The sequence below is a fragment of the Grus americana genome, chromosome Z, assembly GCF_028858705.1.
Source record: "Grus americana isolate bGruAme1 chromosome Z, bGruAme1.mat, whole genome shotgun sequence".
Classification (NCBI taxonomy): Eukaryota; Metazoa; Chordata; class Aves; order Gruiformes; family Gruidae; genus Grus; species Grus americana.
The window spans coordinates 57577248-57592429 of NC_072891.1; the positions used below are offsets into that span (position 1 = coordinate 57577248).

A 15182-nucleotide genomic window follows, 5' to 3' on the forward strand; every position below is an offset into this window, starting at 1 on the left:
ATCAAAGATGCAATTTTCGATGAAGTTCCTGGGCACCAGTTGAAGTCAGTTCCAGTTCCACAGTCCATCCTTCATTAGTTTTGGGTGATTTTTATGGTCATACCATTGAAACAGTATATAGCTATTAACATCATACAATTTAATTTATGGGCTATTTTCACCCAAAATCAAATCCCCTTGGGGTACACACCGGCCTTCCCTATCCTTTCTCATCACCCACCAAGTGCACCCTGGTCCCTGAGCAAAAGCAATCCCGCAGATGGGCTTGCCTTTGCCTGAAGCAGGGATAACCCAAACTGTTTTACCCAACATGTTTTTCATGCGCACTACAGGAACTTTATCCCCTTCTACTGGGAGTGGAAATTTTGATTGGGCAGGGCCAGCTCGATTGGCAGATCCCCTAGTGTTAACTAACCAGGTGGCCTTTGCTAAATGTGTGTCCCAGTGTTTGAGGGTCCCACTGCCCATTGTTCTCAGGGTAGTTTTTAGCAGTCCATTGTACCTTTCGATTTTCCCAGAGGCTGGTGCATGTTAGGGGATGTGATACACCCACTCAATACCATGCTCTTTGGCCCAGGTGTCTATGAGGTTGTTCCGAAAATGAGTCCCATTGTCTGACTCAGTTCTCTCTGGGGTGCCATGTTGCCACAGGACTTGCTTTTCAAGACCCAGAATAGTGTTCTGGACAGTGGCATGGGGCACAGGATATGTTTCCAGCCATCCAGTGGTTACTTCCACCATTGTAAGAACATAACGCTTGCCTTGGCGGCTTTGTGGGAGTGTGATGTAGTCGATTTGCCATGCTTCCCCATATTTATATTTCAACCATTGTCCTCCATACCACAAAGGCTTTACCCACTTGGCTTGCTTGATGGTGGCGCATGTTTCACATTCATGGATGACCTGTGTGAGATGGTGTCCATGCTCAAGTCCACACCTCGATGACGGGCCCATCTGTATGTCACATCTCTTCCTTGATGGCCAGAGGTGTCATGGGCCGAACAAACTTAAATAATTCACCCTTACGCTGCCAGTCCAAATCCACCTGAGCCACTTCAATCTTGGCAGCCTGATCCACCTGCTGGTTGTTTTGATGTTCCTCAGTGGCCCGACTCTTGGGTACGTGGGCATCTACATGACGTACCTTTACAACTAGCTTCTCTAGCCGGGCAGCAATATTTTGCCACAATGGGGCAGCCCAGATGGGTTTGCCTCTGTGCTGCCAGTAGCTTTGCTTCCACTGCTGTAACCACCTCCACAGGGCATTGGCCACCATCCATGAGGTACAGTGTTGGCCACTTTTCTCTTTCAGCAATATCTAAAGCCAGCTGGATGGTTTTCACCTCTGCAAACTGGCTCGATTCACTTTCTCCTTCAGCAGCTTCTGCAACTTGTCGTGTAGGACTCCATACAGCGGCCTTCCACCTTCGATGCTTTCCCATGATGTGACAGGACCCATCAGTGAAGAGGGCATATGGTTTCTCATCTTCTGTTAGTTTATTAAATGGTGGGGCTTCTTCAGCACGTGTCACCTCCTCCTCTGGCAACATTCTGAAATCTTTCCCTTCTGACCAGTCTGTGATCACTTCCAGAATTCCTGGACGACTAGGGCTTCCTATCCGAGCCCGCTGTGTAATCAGTGCAACCCACTTACTCCACATAGCATCGGTTGCATGGTGTGTAGAAGGAGCCCTCTCTTTGAACATCCAGCCCAGCACTGGCAGTCAGGGTGCCAGGAGGAGCTGTGCTTCAGTGCCAATCACCTCTGAAGCAGCTCAAACCCCTTCATAGGCTGCCAATATCTCCTTTTCCGTTGGAGTGTAGCGGGCCTCAGATCCTCTGTATCCCCAACTCCAAAATCCCAGGGGTCGACCTCGAGTCTCCCCTGGTGCTTTCTGCCAGAGACTCCAGGTAGGGCCATTCTCCCCGGCTGTGGTGTAGAACACATTTGTGACATCTGGTCCTGCCCAGACTGGCCCAAGAGCTACGGCATGAACTATTTCTTGTTTAATTTGTTCAAAAGCTTGTCGTTGCTCAGGGCCCCATTTGAAATCATTCTTCTTCCGGGTTACGTGGTAGAGAGGGCTTACTATTAGACTGTAATTCGGAATGTGCATTCTCCAGAAACCCACAACGCCTAAGAAGGCCTGTGTCTCCTTTTTGTTCGTTGGTGGAGACATGGCTGCTACTTTGTTGATAATATCCACTGGGATCTGACGCCGCCCATCATGCCACCTTATTCCTAAAAATCGGATTTCCTGCGCAGGCCCCTTCACCTTACTTCGTTTTATGGCAAAGCCAGCCTGCAGCAGGATTTCGATTATTTTCTTCCCTTTCTCAGAAGCTTCCTCTGCTGAGTTGTCCCATACGATGAAGTCATCAATGTATTGCAGGTGCTCTGGGGCTTCACCCTTTTCCAGTGCAGTCTGGATCAGTCCATGGCAAATGGTGGGGCTGCGTTTCCACCCCTGGGGCAGTCGATTCCAGGTGTACTGGACGCCCCTCCAAGGGAAGGCAAACTGTGGCCTGCACTCTGCTGCCAAAGGGATCGAGAAAAATGCATTAGCTATATCAATCGTGGCGTACCATTTGGCTGCCTTTGACTCCAGTTCATATTGAAGCTCCAGCATGTCTGGCACGGCAGCACTCATCAGCGGTGTGACTTCATTCAGGCCACGATAGTCTACCGTCAGCCTCCACTCTCCATTGGACTTCCGCACTGGCCATATGGGACTGTTAAAGGGTGAGTGGGTTCTGCTCATCACTCCCTGACCCTCCAGTTGACGGATTAGCTTGTGGATGGGAACCAGGGAGTCTCTGTTGGTGCAGTATTGCTGCCGGTGCACAGCTGTGGTAGCAATCGGCACCTGTTGCTCTTCAACCCTCAGCAACCCTACAACAGAAGGGTCCTCCGAGAGACTGGGCAAACTAGACAATGGTTCCATTTCCTCTGCTTCCAAGGCAGCTATTCCAAAAGCCCACCGGTAGCCTTTTGGGTCTTTGAAATACCCTTTCCGGAGGTAGTCTGTGCCCAGGATGCACGGAGCCTCTGGCCCAGTCACAATGAGGTGCTTTTGCCACTCATTCCCAGTTAGACTTACTTCAGCCTCCAACAGAGTCAACTGTTGGGATCCCCCCGTCACACCAGAAATAGATATCGGTTCCACCCCTTCATAGCTCGATGGCATTAGGGTACTCTGTGCACCGGTGTCCACTAGGGCCTTGTACTCCTGTGGGTCCGATGTGCCAGGCCATCGGATCCACACAGTCCAATACACTCTATTGTCCCTTTCCTCCACCTGGCTGGAGGCAGGGCCCCTCTAATCCTGCTCACCATATTCACTAGTCATCTCTTGCAGAAAGGACTTAGAAGTCCCTTCAAGAGGATCATAAGTGTGATCAGGCCTTCCACTTGATCTGGAGGGCTGCCTGGTGGAAACTGGAGCAGCATTCTTTCTGGAAGAGTCCCTTTGTACAGCTGTCTTGCCTTGTAGCTCATGTACACGTGCCCGCAGGGTTGAGGTAGGCTTCCCATCCCATTTCCTCATGTCTTCTCCGTGGTCACGCAGATAAAACCACAGGATATCTCGTGGTGTGTATGCTCTATATCCCCTCTCTGGAGCAGAAAAATGCTTACTCCTAACAGCTGAAAGACAGGTCTGTGCAGGTGGGGAGTACGATATATCCTCTTTGAGTTGCCGGACATCCTTGGACAGTTTCTCCACAGCTGAGACGAGGGAGGAAGAAAGGCCCTCTTCATATTGCCAGAGTCGGCCAGCCACTTCATCCGCTGTGGGTGCCCCTTCACTTTTCCAGTTGATTACTGCCAGTGAGTTGGCGTACGATGATGGTGCACTTCGCACAAATTTTCGCCACGTGGGTTGGGTACATTGGACTTCATCGGGGTCTGTGGGCAACTGTGCATTGTCCGGATCATAATAAACCATCTCCCACACAGCTAATTCCCTCAGATATTGGATACCTCTCTCCATGGTGGTCCACTTGCCTGGCTGGCATATGGTATCTTCGCTGAAAGGATACCTTTCCCTCACACTTGACAGGAGTCGCCTCCAGAGGCTAAGGGCCTGTGCCTTCTTCCCAATGGCCTTGTCAATGCCCCCTTCCCTAGACAAGGAACCTAGCTGCTTGGCCTCCCTGCACTCCAGTTCCAGGCTACTGGCCCCGTTATCCCAGCAGCAGAGCAGCCAGGTAATAACGTGCTCCCCTGGAAGGCGGCTGAAATCTTTCCGCATATCTCGCGGCTCACTCAGGGACAGGGATCGGGTGATCACTTCTGGTTCTGGCTCTTCTTCTTGTTCTTGTGATGGTCCCGGTTCATCATCATCTTTCACTAAGCAAACCGATTTCCTTGTGTATTTCTTTTTGTGTATAGGGGCAACTGATACTGGTATGGGTTGATCTTTTGGCTCGGCTACAGTGCCTGTTGCAGGGGCTCGGGTAGCTGCAGGGCCTGTGGGTCCGCTCTCTCCCTCTGGATGGTGCTGTCTACTCTCAAGCAGTGTTTGATAGATTTGTGGCCAGGGCCCAGTGCAGTAAGTTGTGTCTCCTTAGAATCCCCACAGCATTTTTCTTTCAAATATTCTACCATTTTTTCAGAGTCTTGCAGTTGTTTGGGAGTGAAGCTCCAAACCATTGGGGGTGAAAAGGTCTCTAGATACCCATCCATACCCTCCCACATGCCATGCCAGCCCTGACCATTGAGCCTTGGGGAAGATCCCTGGGTGGTATTCTTGAAACAATTTTTGCTAACCCTGAACGGGACTTGGAAAGCATGCAGGAGACCTACCAATAGGAATATACTGGCCTGAACATTCCAAGGCTATTCAAAATTCTCAGAAATTGTTGTAACCAACCAAAAGGGAAAAGGGGAGGTGAAAGAGTGGGAGAAGGTATCCCCCCTGTCTTCCCCATAGATTGGGTGCAATTATTAATCAGTTCTGAAAGATACAGACTGAGGTACGGGCATGACAGAAATGCTACGTACAAGTACCAGCTCAGACTCATGACCATCGATGATATCTTATCATAAGTCATTATCACACAGTACAACAACATGAGAACAGGAACCCCTCTCCCAGAGGTGATAACCAGTGCCGCAGGGATTACATAGAGTAAACACGGGTTTACAAACCAGAGCCATGTGACCAAACAGAACATCATTATGGCCAGCGACTGTTTCAATAACATTATAAATGCTTATAACAATTTTGTTTTAACACACTTGGGTCAGACTTGTGGTAATCCCAACCCCTTGAGCCCCACATTGGGTGCCAAAAGGACTGATGAGGTTCAGCCCCAGCCGGCAGCTGAGCACCACGTGCAGCTTGCTCACCCCTCCCCCCCGGCGGGTTGGGGAGGAGAACGGAAAAACAACGGCAAAGCCTCGAGGGCTGGGATAAGGGCAGTTTTCTGGGACAGCAAGGGAGAGGGAAACAATCAACAACAGTACTGATAACAGATATTCACAATGGGTGATAACAGAGAACAATTTACCAATCCAACGACCAACCGACCGACCCGGATGCTGAGACCGGTCCCTCAGCCCAGTCCCGGATCTGTGCTGAAACCACGCCGCCCCCTCCCCTTCCCCCCCCCCACTAGCCCCCTTTTATGGTGAGCATGATGTCACATGGTATGGAATAGCCCCCGGCCAGCTTGGCTCACCTGTCCTGGCTCTCTGTGAAATTAACTCTATCCTTGCCAGAACCAGGAGAACTACAATCTTGCTTTCAGTTGCCAAGAGATTTATATTGTGGCCTCCTTAAATAGCAAAACAATTTTCATGTTACCGTTAGCAACAGATTTGGAGGTTTTGTAGCTTTCTATAACACTAGTCTTTCTGTGCATGTGTAGTCAGCTTTCTCATTAAATATTTAGAAATTAAAAAGCTATAAGCCATTTAAGGGTAGAGATTGGAGAAATGGTTATGCAAATATATACTATGATAGGTTGGGTCAAAAGGAAGTGGCTGTTTTGGATTTCTTGCCTGGGCTTTTTTTTTTTTAATCCAGGATATTTTTTCATCTGGATTTGAAGCTGGGAGTGACTTCTTTCTGAGTATTGTGCATAACTGTCTTGTGCATTTTAAGATGGTAGAGGATAATGCTGCCTTTCTAGTAAAGGGATAAGGTATTTTTTGAACTTTGTACTTATGTATGATTAATTAACACAGGTGTTATCTGATGATAGTTTGTTTAGAAAAAAAGGCTTTAAATCTACTTAGTGTGCATAGCACATGCAAATAATCTCTGTCTACTGATAAAATCATTCAGAACATGTATGTTCAGAGGAATCATTAGTAAGAGTGTTGCTACTATTTTCTCTCCTTTTCTGAGAGTTGGCAACAAAGGATAATGCTCTACTGGGTTCAGTCTGTTGGCTTTTCTTGCACTGTTTCCTGGAAAGCTCTCATTTTGAACAAACAGTAGCCTTCTTGGAAACTAGCTGTTAGAGTTGTTAAGACAGTGCTGTACTGGAAGTATTTATTAGACTTCTAGAGGTATTTTTATTTCTGTGGACATCAGTCATTTTATCCAGAAGCAGTTTTGAATCATAATGAAACTTGCATGATCATATTTGAAACTAATGTCAAATACATATGGTAATTTCATATTGGCTTGTTTAAATTGATGAACTATTAAATGTCAGATAAATCTGAATACATATGCAAACAACTCCTATCAAATAAATCAGTAATTATGAAAACAATTACAATACCATAATTTCTGATTATTTTCTTTCTTGAGTGAAATTTAAGTGTATGATTCCTTTAAAAAACTTGCATTTCTTTTATTACTTTATGAATATTTTAGGGAAGAGGAGAGGGACAGCAGAGTGGCAGGAGAAGTATGTTAGACTGATCTTTGAAAGCATGGAGAAGAGCAATTTTATGCTGAAAAAAGCTCTCAAACACTAGGGAAACTCATTGATACTGCATCCAGTAATTAGAGCCTTAGACCTGCAACTTGGCTTTTAATGCAATTAACTAGTGAAGTGCTACTCCTCCAGAAGAACAGCAATAGACTTTGTAGGGCTAATTCTGCTCGTGCAGATGAGTCTTACATTATACCCAGAAACTAAAGAGTACATCTAAAACACGCATTTTGCATCTTAATTTAGTGCATAACCCAATGTGTCTGAGTTCCCTTTCACTGGCTATTATTGCTGTGACAAAAACATACAGTCAGTATTGGCTATTACTTAAAAACAATCACCAGCTTAGCTGAATGGAATAAAATGACAGTGTAGTTTATGTGGTATTTGTGGAAATCTTGTGTACCTAATGAAGGGCATTCAAGGAAGGGACTGCGGGCAAACAAAAGTATCTTCATTGATCATCATACCAGATTTTTGGTGTTCAGGTAGGATGGAGGTTTTACATGCCTATTGTTAAATGTTTGGGGATTTTTTTTTAGAGCTGAATTATCAAACTTCAATTATGATGGTCCTTCAGCCCTTATTACATGGATAAGCAAAGCCTTCTGCAAGGCCAGTCCACTTGAACCTAATATATGGCAGATTTTAAGAGAGTTGAAGCACACTTTTAACTTTGCAAGGATAGTTTAATTCCTGTGTTTCAGCTCTGTCACAATAGAGAAACTAAGTCAGCAAATGCTGTATACCCTTAAATGGGAGTGAAGAAGAGTTTGCACCATACCAGCTCCTCTTTCCACTCTGCAATCTTTCAGATTTACAATTTGATGCTTATTTTGTGTAAAGAACACAGACAGTTCAAAGAAAAAAACTATCCCAAAATAAGCTTTATTGCAAGAAAAGTGTTGTCTTACTGATACAGACCTTCAAACAAGGCTTTTTTTTTTTTTCTTACAAACATTTGATTAAAAATGTACAAAGTTTCTTTTTCTTTTCAAAATCCCCAAACTCAATAAAAGAAAAGAAAACAAAAGAAAAGAAAAATCACTGAGTATAACTAGATATAATCTTTGGTCAGCACTGACATGTGACTGAAACAATCCTGGAGTCAGCATATGCTTTGGCTATTTTCACATATGAGATTCTGTTACATGACTAGTTACAGGCACCAGCTGTCGAAAAAAGCACCATTGAGACATACACTTAACACATAATGGTACAACATTTTTTTAAAAAAATTACTAAAGCAAGCTAAATGTCAACTCATTGTACAATCATCTTTCTTACAAAATAAGCTATGATAAAATGAGGCGTATGGTGTATAACTACAGTATTAATGAAACTTCTAACAAATGGATTTCAAATACACATTTTCCTTGTCTGTGCTGCATAATTAGTTTGCACATATGGCAGTCCTGATACAGCTCTCACTTTTTAGTAAATGCACCATTAATTCAAGCCAGCACCAAACAGTATGAAACATCATGCATTCCCTTCAGAGAGACATTTTCTTCAGCTGCCTACAGTAATGCAAGTTTGTAGAGCACCCTTTCTGAGAATGAGGTGTGGTTGCATGTGTGGTTCCTTGAGGTTATTGGAAGGAAGTACAGTACAGTTTGGTTCTGCAATTCTAATGGTATTGAAAGCAGTCAAGGTATTTTGCTACAGTGGTTGTGCGTCTTCTTCCATTATTTGATGTGGCTGATGAGAATACAATCCTATTGAGCTGCTGTGAAATATGGTCTCTGCAGAGACTGGTATTGTAATTCTTGTCCTTTAAGACTCTCTCTTTTTTTTTAATACTCAAAGTTTTGGAAGAGCACTTTAGAATATCCAGAAGATGTACTACAGTGCTCTTTCAGCTCTGATACATTTTAAAATTACTTATATACTATTTGGATGACTGGCCCAAATACAAAAGGAAACATCTTTCAAATCTGTTTTTTCGAATAAGAAAGTACTTCTAAAATGTTATAGCTCAAATTTATAAACCTAAAGAAAAACAAGCAAATTTCCCTTTTTGTTTACATAATTTGTTATTTTCTCCATATATTACTGCATTAAAAATAAATAAAGTTCTATATTTTTTTTTATTAGGAACTATAGCAAAATACCCAAAGTGTTACAGACTGCTAACAGGAAAAAAATAGCTCACATTTTTGTGCCATTTAGTGCCATATGATGACTTCTTCAACTTTAGCTTTTTTTAATGTACTTTAAATTGAGGTTATGTAAAAGATACAGTAACCATGATTGGCATTGTAATCAAAGTTTTGGTGGTGGCAGAGTTTAAGTTACCCTCCTGCAAGGGCTCTGCAGTCTCGACAGGATGGAAATAAAGAGGTCTTCCCCTCCCCCTTCCTCCCCCAAAAGTCAGTGACTGTTTCAAAAGCAGATATGCTCAAGTGGCTAGATAGGTGAACAGAAGTGACTGAAGAACTGGACTCAGTCTGGAAGATGGCTAGTAGAGGTCTATCCACAGCCTCATTTTGAGAGCTTCCCCGAGCTCTCCTCGGAGGTAGTTGTCCTCATTGCTGTCTTCCAGTTTCTTTAGCTCTTTTTTCTTATATAGAGGAATGCTAATGATTTCCAGTGTGTGAGTTCCAGGCACTGACTTTTTCTTAACTGTGTGCAAATAACTAAGTCCATTCCTCCGATGGATTTGAAAGATGCCATTATCATTGCCATGTGAGATGATGTAGCGCACGTGGTTGGTAAGGGGCTCAATGGCTGGCATGAGTTCTAGGATGTGCTCCTTGTTGTCAAGCCTGGAAATGTTGACTCTCATCTTCAAAGGACTATCCACGTCTAGACTTTCCAAATTAATCTGCACACTCTGAAGTAAAGGAGGAAAGATTGTTTAGAGTAGGAAAGAAACAGATATTCACTTGCATTGAGAGAAGAATAATATGTGATTATTAAGTTTCTGCATTTCTCAAAATCTAGTTGTGAAAGAAGCAACTGTAAATCCTTTCCACCTGGGAGAACTGCTTGATTCCACATAACACACCCTGTAAATCTTAAAAGCTTCTCACACAGGCTTAGCAGGATAATTAAAGTTACAGCATCAGGTCTACAGAGGGGGCTCAGATTTCAGGTTCTTTTCAGAATCTGTTTAGCTTCATGCTTGTAAAAAGTCCATGTAAAGAAGAGACCTATATTTACTACTGCAGTAAAGACTGTATGTGAGGCACAGTCTTATTCTTACGATCAACTTCAGTGAGGAACATTACAGAAACACATACCACAGCACTGTATGGGAATTCCCTGAAACTTCTGGTAAAACTGTTTTAATGAATCCTGGTTTCTAAAAACAAGCAGGCTCAGCATTTGGTGATGAGGAAGTATAGTGATTATAAAGGAAACTGAAGTACTGCTAGCTGTACTGCTGTACTGCTAGCTTTCTACAGAAAGGGCTAGTATGTCACATATTGTCCAACTACATCCTATTTGGACCACTGAAAGGAGTGTGGAAAAAAGTCCCAGCATTGTTTTTTCTGATAAATTAGTCGTATGTTCTTTTTAAATTTGAGCTTCAGCATAGTTATGCTGCGGGTGTGAATTTGTCCAGAGGTGAGAGCTGAGAGCTGTGAACACACTTGGGGGCGGGGCTGAGAATGAATGCATTCCTAGGAAAGCCATCTTACAAGCAACAGCTTTTGAAAGTAGTTCTACAAGAATATATATAATATATCCATACATATAATATATGTAGTCTTTAGGAAACCTGATACTAAGCGAGGTACATAGCTTACACGTCAAGATCCTTTCATGCTTGTAAAGACAGGAAAGGATTTCTCTCTCTGAGGGAATTCTAATCACGTGAGTATATATATGTACTATTATGTATTGTAATTAAAAACATATGGTGAAAACAAGGAAAATTTGTGGGCATAAGCAAGTACCATGGTGATTTAAATACCGCACTGCATAGATACCATTCGTGATGAGCTTACTTCTTTTTTCACCTAGTTTTATGGATTTCAAACCTTTCACTTGTACTGCTCAGGTAGTTCTAGTATTAGAAACCGAAAATGTTAATGCTATTAAAAACCCCATAATAACAAGATACTAGAATTATGAACTAGAAATGAAATTAACTGTGCGAAAGAAAAAATGGTTTTCAAAACATCCATGTATTTCTGTGGTGGGTTGACCACAGAATTCAGACTGGAACAGGTCCAGTGGGAGTGGCGGTGGGGTGATATTTGTGGGAAGTGTGAATGTGTGTGGGGAAATCAAACATTTAGATTTTAACTACAACACTATAAGCTTTAGAGCAGGAATTATAGGGTTACTGGCTTATTTAGAAACTTTGCCAATAGAAGAACTGGCTTTGATGGCATCATGCTAAGTAATGTGTACTAAGGCTGGAGCTTCTGGATTCTTTGATGTCCTTACTCTTTTAGAAAGGAGACTTCTGTCCCCATTCTTTCAATGTAACTTGTGTGGGTAGCACACTTTACCGCCTTACCATTTTAGTTGAGGGTTTGCATTTGCGTGTTTGCATTACCCAGCTCTTGTACTACTGAAGAAAAATCTCTGTGTGTCCCCACCTCTAATCTAAGTCCATTTCCCATCACTGCAGATTTCAAGATGAGAGCTAATGCTACAAGACAACATCCTATCATGCAGGTAATGCAGATAACATACATACAGGTATGCTCTTCTAACTTTTGGGGAAAAAAAAGCATCTAAAAGGTGTAAATAACAGGGCTGTCCTTTCATGAGTATCCCATAACCTATTTTTATAAGCCTATGAAATACAGTAAGAAAAAAAATTGTCTGAAGTGTAGCTCTCTACTACCCTCAGCAATTCTGCAAATATTGGCCTTAAGTGTATCACCTAGGTCATGAACTCTAGTCCCTGCAATTGTGAGCAACCATGCAACAGACCTGCAAGAAGATCTATTTAGCTGTCCCAGACCATAAAATGCTGTCCAGTCTCCTCCTGACAGCAGAACAGATTGCAGACATGACCAGTTTCCTAGCTCTCTGTAATTATGGGAAAATTAATTCCCTGAATATATTTTGAGGAACTAGACAACATCTCGCACTACAAAGGATTCTTTACAAGCTTTAAAAATTTAATCCATCTGTAGTTATTGGTGTATTTCTGATTGTTACGTTGTTCCTGCCAATAGGATCCAAGTGTGAAAACCACCAAGGCAGGGGAAAGACTTTCGCCACTGAATGTAGCCTGTTAAAAAATTTCCTCCATTTAGTGATAACGGTGAATATGGTATCTGTGAAAATATCTCAAATTACATTATAGTGCTTATTTATCCTGGTACGTACAGTGTCATTAGCACTTCTCTTCTTCCGGTTGTCCTTTTTGGAATAGCTATTGATTTTGCACTCATAACATGCTTCAGGGGACAAAGCATTCTCTTCATCAGCATCTCCATTCAGTGGCAGGTACTGGCCTTTGTTAAATCCCATTCCTGAGACACAGTGGCTGTTGAATAAAAAAAATCTGTTTTAATTACTTCTTGCAGTTTTATGAACTGTCCTGTTAAATGGAAAGTGAGCGTATGTAATCTGTACCACAGTGTCTGTACCCCCTTCCTTTTCCTTTCTTCAGCAGGAGGTCTGTGCATGAATTTTCTTCACACTAGTATCGCATACTGAATGAAGTACAACCATTGGCTAAAGGCCTATAGGATCTTCTAATTTTCATTTACAAGTTTTACAAAGAAACAGAACAAAACCAGCCTGTCCTGAACTTTGGAACTAAAGAATTTAGCCATTGCCATGTACCAGAACAATGTTAATTTGTGTTTAATGTTCTGGGTTGATTAGTGTGGCTTAAAACCCTTAATTATCTCAGCACAGATGGTACCTATCCTTATGCAGTAACAGTCTTCATTCAGCAGGTTTATGAAGGAGGTCTTGGGCTGATACCGGGGGAGTAAGCAGAACTAATTGTTTAATGTTGCCTCTACGCTAGGTTTAAAATGAGTGTCATGCTACATGCACAGACATGTCTTTTTTTCTAGCTTATGGATATTGTGTGCAAAGGGAGTAGAAAGGATGACTTAGTAGCCTGTCCTTCATTTGCACCTCTGCTTTTCAGTCTGACTAGGGTCCAGCGTTTTTATAGCCTTCTGAATGTGTCTTTGATGAATGACTGTGTGGAGATACTCACCCTTGTCCAACTCTGTAATAGCCAGGTGGACAGCCACAGAGATAACCACCTTCAGTGTTGGAACAACCATAATTGCAGGGGTTCTTGGTGGAAGAACACTCATTCACATCATGGCATGCACTGGAAAACTGGTCGTAAGAAAATCCAGATGGGCAGGCACACTTGTAACTTCCAAGTGTGTTGTAGCAAGAAGCAGAACCACATGTGTTAGGATTGGAGCATTCATTTTCATCTAGTAAGCAAACAAAAATACACTGGTATCTTATAGTGTGATGTAGCTAACAAATCCGAATATCTGCAAGTCCTAGGTCTCTGTTACATCCTTAACTTCATTACCCCACAGAGACTTGATCTCTGAAGAAAGCACATTGGCAAAGGTCCCAAACACATATAGCTAGACCGTAATGGTATTTTAGGATAGTGTTACTGGTAACCTTATACTGATTTAAAGCTCCCCCTTCCTTCAAGGTACATCTGCTGTTTTGCTTAGGGGTCCTCTTTCCCCTGGCAGGGTACACTCCTACGGCCCACAGAGGAGAAATGAGCTGCAACTCCAGTTATACTCCAACTGTGACAGTGTTCCTGGGCACCTAGTGATGGGGCGAAGTTAGCACATACTTGTGGAAACCTGCAGGCTCTGTGGGGCAAAAGACAATCTAAACCAACCAAAAAGAAAGAGAAAAGGAAGCATTGTCTTCATCTTGTGGGTATTGAATTAAGATACAGAGAAGATGACTCCTCCAGTCAGTGTGATTGATTTGGCTCCAGGCTATATTGTGAAAAATGAATGAGGAAAGTAGCTTGTTGTATGGAAGATCATGCTTTCGATAGTTGGCATGTTTTGCTTATTTTCTTTATCTTACCAAGCTAGTGTTTCCGTGTAGGCGTTTCCCTCTCCAATACCACTAGCACATGCTTTACCATTCTTGCCTGCAGTTACTAGGAGACATTCTTTTGAGGACTATCTGTCATATTCAGATGCTGTAGCTGTTTTGCAGTTTTGTGGGAGTTCTTTGTTGTGTATTCCTGTTACTCCCATCTTTGCTTTCTTTGCTGTATTAATAATTAGTAATAAAAGCAGTATTAAGTAAGGAGTGATGATGGCGGTTGGGACTTCGGGAAAACTGCCTGGTGTGCTACTTATTGTAAAATTTATATGTCTAAGATCAGGACACTAAGATCAACCTATGAGAAACATATGGCAGTGTTCACAGCCATCCTCTGATTATGACACCATTGACAGAGAACCAGGAAGGCGAACTTGAAAAGGTAAAGATATTGTTATGGTGGCTTGTGAGCAGTACAGGATGTGGTTGTTTGGGGGTGTGTTGTTTTTTATTAAAAAAAAATTAAAAAATCCTACATTTCATTTGGTAGGGGACTTAGCTCAGTTCATGAAACACAGAAAAGAAATGGATTGAATGAACTAAACCTACAATAAAACTGCTGAGCTGATTAATTTTTCCCTGTTCCCTGCCCAAAGAACTAATGTTGGCCTTAAGACTATATTTTGGAAGTAGGAAACTGTTAATGGCTATGTTGATATTTTTTATCCCCATTCATTATAGATGCTATTCTGTAGTATTCTCAAATTGCTACCGATGGTGAGTGATTCTTGCTGATGAAAGCTGAGGGTTTTTGGGGGGTTTTTGAGGGTTTGTGGGTTTTTTTCCTGCTTTCAGGAATTCAAAGAACATCTTTCCACCTTTCTAACATGGGGATTTTTCCAAGGACAAGGGAGTCAGTATTTAGGCCTTACTAGGAAAACTCCTTGTCACACAGAGTTTCAACAGGATGAGTGTGTTTTCTTGTTACCTTATTTCATTGATTTATGTTGGGAGTAATAAGTGAATGAAAAGAGGGGGAGAGAGTAAAACAAGATTTGTGTCTGCATACCCTTTGTCCTGCCCATTCTTGTCCTCACCTCAGTATAAACACTATGACACCTTTGCTGTTTAAATGTATTTTGTGCTGTTTGTTTCCTTACCAACACATTGATTCCACTGGTAATGCTGAATATATCCTTGTGGGCATCCACATCTATATCCACCCAGGATGTTTTGACAGCCATGCTGGCACCTATGGTTTCCATCACATTCATCCACATCTTTGCAATTGGGAGAGAAGTAGAACATGAAAG

General features: G+C 42.5%; 1 protein-coding gene across 5 annotated transcripts in view; it reads right to left on the reverse strand.

Moving 5' to 3' along the window:
• Positions 1-7809: 7809 nt before the first annotated feature.
• Positions 7810-15182, reverse strand: part of FBN2 (fibrillin 2) — a 169338-nt gene continuing 161965 nt past the window's right edge. For 4 of the 5 annotated variants that reach the window (XM_054808952.1, XM_054808951.1, XM_054808953.1 and 1 more), the window contains 4 exons: positions 15030-15149; positions 13043-13274; positions 12193-12352; positions 7810-9730 (listed from right to left, as the gene is read on the reverse strand). In XM_054808952.1, coding sequence (XP_054664927.1) covers positions 9356-9730; positions 12193-12352; positions 13043-13274; positions 15030-15149 — 887 coding nt within the window. In that variant the 3' untranslated portion in view covers positions 7810-9355. Of the gene's footprint in view, positions 9731-12192; positions 12353-13042; positions 13275-13905; positions 14096-15029; positions 15150-15182 lie in introns of those variants that run through there. The other variant, XR_008574594.1, reaches the window with a different exon arrangement.